Source organism: Papaver somniferum, chromosome 6 (genome assembly GCF_003573695.1).
Source record: "Papaver somniferum cultivar HN1 chromosome 6, ASM357369v1, whole genome shotgun sequence".
In the NCBI taxonomy this organism is placed as follows: Eukaryota; Viridiplantae; Streptophyta; class Magnoliopsida; order Ranunculales; family Papaveraceae; genus Papaver; species Papaver somniferum.
Window position 1 is genome coordinate 151,361,177 of NC_039363.1, and position 6,472 is coordinate 151,367,648.

At 38.8% G+C, this 6,472-nt stretch overlaps 1 protein-coding gene across 1 annotated transcript; it reads right to left on the bottom strand.

Annotated features, from left to right (window-relative positions):
• Positions 1-729: 729 nt before the first annotated feature.
• Positions 730-3,769, bottom strand: LOC113289804 (bromodomain-containing protein DDB_G0270170-like). Its single transcript, XM_026539182.1, has 6 exons — positions 3,552-3,769; positions 3,047-3,227; positions 2,252-2,860; positions 1,467-1,911; positions 1,284-1,365; positions 730-1,177 (listed from the first exon to the last, which is right to left on the bottom strand). The coding sequence occupies exons 1-6, from the start codon at positions 3,579-3,581 to the stop codon at positions 971-973; spliced, it is 1,554 nt and encodes a 517-aa protein (XP_026394967.1). The 5' UTR covers positions 3,582-3,769; the 3' UTR covers positions 730-970.
• Positions 3,770-6,472: the final 2,703 nt, after the last annotated feature.

Genomic DNA, 6,472 nt, shown 5'->3' on the forward strand with positions numbered 1-6,472 from the left:
GTTGCAGACTTTGTTACTTGACAAATTATTTGTATGCCACGGTCAGTTTGGCCGCCTCCTGTGACCTTGCCATCATTTTTTGTGTTCTGTACTTAAAGACTTTAGAGGTGCCTTTGGGGGTGTTTTTGTTGGGTTCGTCGTCAGTATGCTGTTGCTAGGATTTGATAGATGAGCGACGGAGGGGGATATTTTGGGAGTGGCGACAGATATAAAGGAGCCTTATTTAACTAATTATCAAACAGTAGTATTATTATTAACTAACAGTAAAAAAATTGATTGATTACTTCAACGTTTAGCTTTCTTGATTGCCCCCACTAAGTTTGACTGCTAAATCAGTCTTCAAAACAGTCTCAGTGTCTCACTTTCGAGCGGGGCACGTGTAATTTTGGATCTTTGTCTCTTGTTTTTCCGTTCTCCCATCTGTTCCTGTGTATTTCAACACTCTTCTGTATTCTTCGTCCTTCTGGCTGTAGACTGTAGTCTTAATCTTTAAAAGAGATTTGGGACATGGCATCTCTGGATTATCTGACGCCAATTTCCACAGGCTGGGTTTGTGGAGTAAGCTTCTTCTTCATTCACTTTGGCCATGACCCATGAAGAATATTTTCAAAATTAGCAACCGACTGTTCATTGAATATGGCTGCCAAGGTGCTTCAATAGCGGACCAGCTTCTCAACCAGGGTTTGATGGCCGATACCAATGCATTTTTCATTGTCACAATAAAAAGAATAGTACAAGATTAAAGGAACAGTGCATTTCATTCAACGCTTTGTACATCGATTAGACTATTCATTGCAGAACATAATGATTTTTATCTAGCATAAGAGTTGGCGAGATTCTCATCGATATCTCTTATTCCAGGATCAAATATTCCTCTATTACATTTTTCATGTACAACATACAAAGCATCCATTCCAAAACTATCTGACGAGGCAAATACTTGTGTGAAAAATGAGGATACCGTGTATGTTTATGATAGCCAACTACAACACCTGAAACGGGATGGTGGAATCCGCCCAGTTTGACGAATATACTCTGCTTGTGCAGAAGCTTTGGCTGCCTGCCGATTCCTTAGTGCTTCTGCAGCTGCTAGTTTTTCTTCTGATCGTTGTTTTGTTGTTGCAATTTTCTTTTTCATCTTTTCTTCTGCATTTGCTCTTATTTTTTCTGCTTGAGCCTGCAAATGCATTACTTGTATTAGTCATGGAAGGAATCATGGTTTGAACAATCAGAAGATGTCATCCTGGCAAATATTTTCATATACACGATAGACAAAGAACTACCTCTGTTCTTCTCAGCTCCTCTTCTAGTTTTGCTTTACAATGACTTTCCCAAGCCTGAATTTTGATGTCTTCGCGCCTATACCTGAAATGTTTCTTAGACTCTCCCATCAGACTACAGAATTTCAAAGCGAAACAATAACAATACAATTTCTTCCCATTTCTGAGCTTGTATAAAAGACAAACCTTGCAGCGTGTTTTGATTTTTCAGCTTCCTCCCATGCAGCTGCACGGTTTTCAAATTCGATCCTTTCAAGTTCCTCTCTCTCAATTTGTTCTTTTGTCGAAGCACTCTTTTCCTTCTCCTCTTTACTAGCCCAAGCTGCGATATTCATCTTACCAAGTTGAACACCAAGTGCAACAATCTCTTTCCTTGTTTTAAGATGCAATTCTCGTTCAGATAAATTCTTATGGGTGCTTTGTTTCCGCGGGTTTGATTCATCATCACTCGTTGCCTCCACAGGAGTGGATGTTGGTTCACCTCGCCTAGGGGTTGATGGCATTGAAGAAGTCGGGCTCCGCAGTGGGGTTGTTGCCCCAACAGGGGTTCCAGTTCTTGAAGGCTCTTGGCTTGGAACAGGCGTCATCTCCGTTCCCATATCTCTCATTGACACTGATCTTATGGTTGCAACTGCATGAAAGGAAGATTGATTCCGTTATTAAAGAGATCTAAGAACAGGAAAGGAAGTAGTAAAACTTGTATCGCCATTTCAAAGAACACATAATACTAATGACTGAGATAAATAGATCAAAATACTAAGAACAGACAGGCACACGCAACCGATCCTTAGTCAGTTGAAGACGCAACACATTTCTATCTTAGACTTAACTTCATTTTCGTAACCACACAAGAGAAGAAATAGGTCAGATGGTCGGTATTCACCAAGTTAGATCAAGTTTCGACCCGCAGAATTCTCCATTAAGACCTAGAGTTTGATAAGAACGCATGTGCAAAATGTACAAATTCTTACATGGGGGATTGACAGCGTGCTTCTCAGTACTGGATGACACATTGGGTTCCACCTCTTTCAGATCTTTACTCTGGGGATGAAGGTGAAGATCTAATGAGCCATTAGCCTTAGAAGATGGAGCAATCCCTGGATGAGGGAAGGAGAATTTGTCTAATCCCAGAATCATCTTAGTAGTTGAATTCGCACTCTCAGGCCCAGCCGTTCTGTATTGCCGATTTTCTTGACTCTGCAAGTTGTTTTTCTTAGATTGCTTTAGCTGTCCATTCTGTCTATTCATTATCCATTTCTCTGCATCATTCCACTTACAAGGAACTGGTCGAGAGAAGGTTCGAGAGACATGATTTTGGTGGGATCTTTGACCATTATGAAACTCAAAACTTGATGAACTAGCATTGCTATCATAGTCAAGATTATCTTCTTCAGGAGTTCTCACTGGATGAACTGTACTCAAATTGTTTCCACCACTAACCCTTGAAAATTGGTTACTTTTTCCGCGACTCTCAGCTGATAACTTCACCGATGAACTCGAGCTAGGAGTTGAGGTTTCTAAGCTTGGAGCTGTAATTTGCAATGAAGATGCTCCTTCACTATCTTTCGTGTTTGAACCACCTATACAATAACAAAATTCAAGCATAAATATCAGTCACCTTCTAATTTCAAAAACAGTGAACTGAGCAATACTGAGTTCATCATTGGGATCTTAAACATTTATTAATCACATGAAACAAGAAATATTAGGGTTTAAGGTTGGTTTTACGTTACTAACAAAATAAATGGAGTGTGTTATTGACTGACCTTCATCCACGGAATCTACTCCATAATCGTCAGCTAATAAGCTGTTTTTGACGAATTCGGCATCATGAAGCTTGGCCGGAGATGTTCTAGCAGAGTTAGTGTTTGATTTTGAACCATCTTTTCTTTTGTTAGGACTTCCGATTAGTTTCAGCCTCAATTTACTTGGAGAAATTATCCCAGTCTGCACTTAAAATAACCAAATAAGAAAACCCAGAAACATATAGGTGAATGTAAATCAAATCAATCACTAAAACAACAAAAACCGCATAAGCAAAACAAAATCAACAAATTCAAACAGATGTACTCAGATGTCACAGAGTACTTATAAATCTCATATCATTTAAGACCCACTTCTCAAAACCAACACAAATCATAAAAACACAGAACATGTTAAATGTTTTGCTAGTACAAACTCAAGAAACAATAAGCAAACAATGGGTTTGTTTGTTTGTTTACCCATTCTGTTCAATCATAAGAGAAACAGAGATGAGGTTAAAAAGCATACCTGTACTTTGTTAATCCTCTCATACTCCATTGGATCTCTGTGTGTATTTTCTCACACTCTCTTTCTTTTTCTGGTTATGGAGAAGAGAGGAGAAGAGAAGAGACCAGTAGATAAAGGGATGGTTTTGGGGGAGGGAGGAGATGGAAAATCTTACTAGTTGTGAAGAAGGAAACAAGCTAGTATCACTTCACACGCACTGTCTCAACTCTCAAGTACTCTATAACTCACTTGTGGTATGGTCGTGCTTATAGTAACTGACAGGACCACACAAGTAAGGACAAGACCATGGTCGGCGATCATTTGACCAGTATCGTTTTTTCCGTGTAAAATTCAACTCATTTGATCAAGTCCCTATAAAAATGCTTGAATTTCAGCAGGATCCAAAAATTTATACAAGTAACTATTTGCCAACTTAAAGCAAACACTTGGTATGCAATCTTTCCGTGTAAAACCAACCTCTAGAGTCGGCTTTTCTTACTTTTGGAAACTGAATAAATAAATAAACACTTTCTAATCTCTTTTCTAGAAATCCATAGTGGTTGCCCTTTATTTTCCAGGCTAAGTAGAGGGGTTACAATTCCACTCCATTTCCTCGCTGAGGTTTAGCCGTTCATTGAAGGTGGCACGTTACTATGGACGGACCAATCTGAATCTGATGCAGTGAGTGGGGCAGTTTTGCTTTCATGTGGTCTAGTCTTAGAAAGTGTTTTTCCTGTTCCTTTTGTTTGGAGGATTATTCCTGAGCGTAACATTAAAAGATAAAATAAGCGGCCAAAGGAACTTTCAAATTTACACTCATAATAATAAAAAATTATAAACTTACCAAATACTTGCATTTGCATACGCCTTGTCAGTAGTTAAGGAGTCAGATGTTAATAATTGTGAGATTAGATGTGACTATACATCATCATCATCTATATATACGGACATTTCATCAACTTTTACTCCTCTGTTTCACCAAAATATTGAATCAAATTTACTCTCCGAATCTCTAGACAGTCTAGCCTCTCTAGTCTTTAGTAGCCAGTCTAGAGCTATCGATGCCCTCGGACAAGGCCCATTATTATGGGTCTATAAAAATAGAAAAAAAGAAGGATAAGATAAAAAATGAAAATGGGAAGTGATATCTTAACCAAATCAAACAAAGAGTAAGCCATATTCATGCCACAAAAAATCATGGGCTCCAAAACTCGATAAAAATCTTGGAATGGCATTTGGCTTCATGCAGCACGCCGTGGCACCATACTCGCTCGCACATGATGTTGCAACCACATCGTGCTCAGTTTAGCGTTATTAGAATGGTGAGAATCATTTGGAGCTGTTTCTTGTACGAATATCCAAGAATATTATTACCTCATCAGGATTTGCTTATTCCATACCTACCGTTTCTGTAACGAATTCGTTGATTCTAGCTTCTGTTTTACTCCAAACTCCAAACCATGAAATGCATGGCTCCTAACGGGGGATCGGAATTAACAGAGAGTACCGTTTGAGTGATCCGACGGTTAGGATCGGATATAATTTTTTTGTCTCATATGAAACGGTATCCCTGACAATTCCGATCCCCCATTGGCAACCATGATGAAATGAACCTGGGTTTAACTCAGATAGGTACAAGTGCGAAAGCAGGTAAAAATTATGGTAGGTTGTTGCAACCAAAAAGGTTGCACTTAAAGGTTGAAGTCCCAACTCTTAACGGATCTGGAAAAAATAAAAAACAATGCACGAGTCTCTATCTTATCTTTGACTTGGCCGGCAATATTAAACACTGGCTCTATTGGAGTTCCGCTAATTAAGTGGGGGCCGCGGGCACTAAACTCAACCAAGGTCTCTTCATTGTCTTCAATTAATTTGTGTCTTTCTGCCGCGATTGATGTTTCCTCATTCTGTTCATACTGGGCTTGTTACTACTTTGACCGATAGGAGTCTTTCGAGTTTCCGCAGGTTGACTGTAACTTAATTTTTTGGGACATAAAGCAGAAGGGCTACCCCATGTGGTTACTTATTTTCGTGAGGTTTTTGGGTCAAAAACGTGAAGGTGTGCAATTGGACGGAGGAGTGGCGGGCACAGTGACAACTGAATTTGGAGGGAGTGAAATTCAACGGTTCCAAATGAGTGCTTGCTCAGATTAGGTGTGGACTAAAAATTCAACTGGAGTCATCCTCTCCCTCAACAAATTTTCAAAATCCGTGTCATTAAATTCAGCGTGGGTCAGCACATTCAATCATCTCATATATCAGCACTTATTGACTATTGACCACCACACATAAAATGAGAGACAAATGGTAGATGGGATTAGAAAGAAAGAAAACAGGAACACTAGTAGTCTTTGTCATCTATCATTTTATATAAGTTGGAGCGATGGATCTGCAATTTTGTGAATATTTTCAATCTTGCCAATTGTAACCTTGATATTGGACCACATGAAACGGGAACATTAGCATGATTTGATTTGTTTTGAACCATCTATGAAGTAAACAACAATGTACTTGGGGTTCTATTAGCTAACGACATGCTGTTTAGTGTGTCGACTAAAAGGCCCACGTTACGTGATGATTATGGTCCATGGATCATCTTAGTAATCCTTTTGATATCATCACTCGTGCATATTTTGAAATTAGCTGTAGATGTATCGGTTATGGTCGAAAGACGATCTGAATAATCCTTTAGATATCATCACTCGTGCAAATTTTGAAAATGGTGTGAATACCCGATCACATTTCAAAGAAGAGACTCGTAAAACAAGCAATATGCGTTGCCAGGTAGAGGGAGAAAACAAAAAACTAAAAGCCCAAAACTATATAACAAGACTTTTTTCTTTTTCAAGCTTTTTCTAATTTTGTTTATGTCCTGATAATAAGGATTTTCTTTTTTTTTTTTTCCTTTTCCTGTCGGGGACCTTCAGTTTTTTTTGTGATGA

Coding starts and splice junctions, on each gene's coding strand:
- LOC113289804 (XM_026539182.1), bottom strand. CDS start 3,581: ATGGAGTATGAGAGGATTAACAAAGTACAG. Junction 1,912..2,251: donor GCACGCTGTCAATCCCCCAT/GTAAGAATTTGT, acceptor CCTTTCATGCAG/TTGCAACCATAAGATCAGTG. Junction 1,178..1,283: donor AGGAGCTGAGAAGAACAGAG/GTAGTTCTTTGT, acceptor ATGCATTTGCAG/GCTCAAGCAGAAAAAATAAG.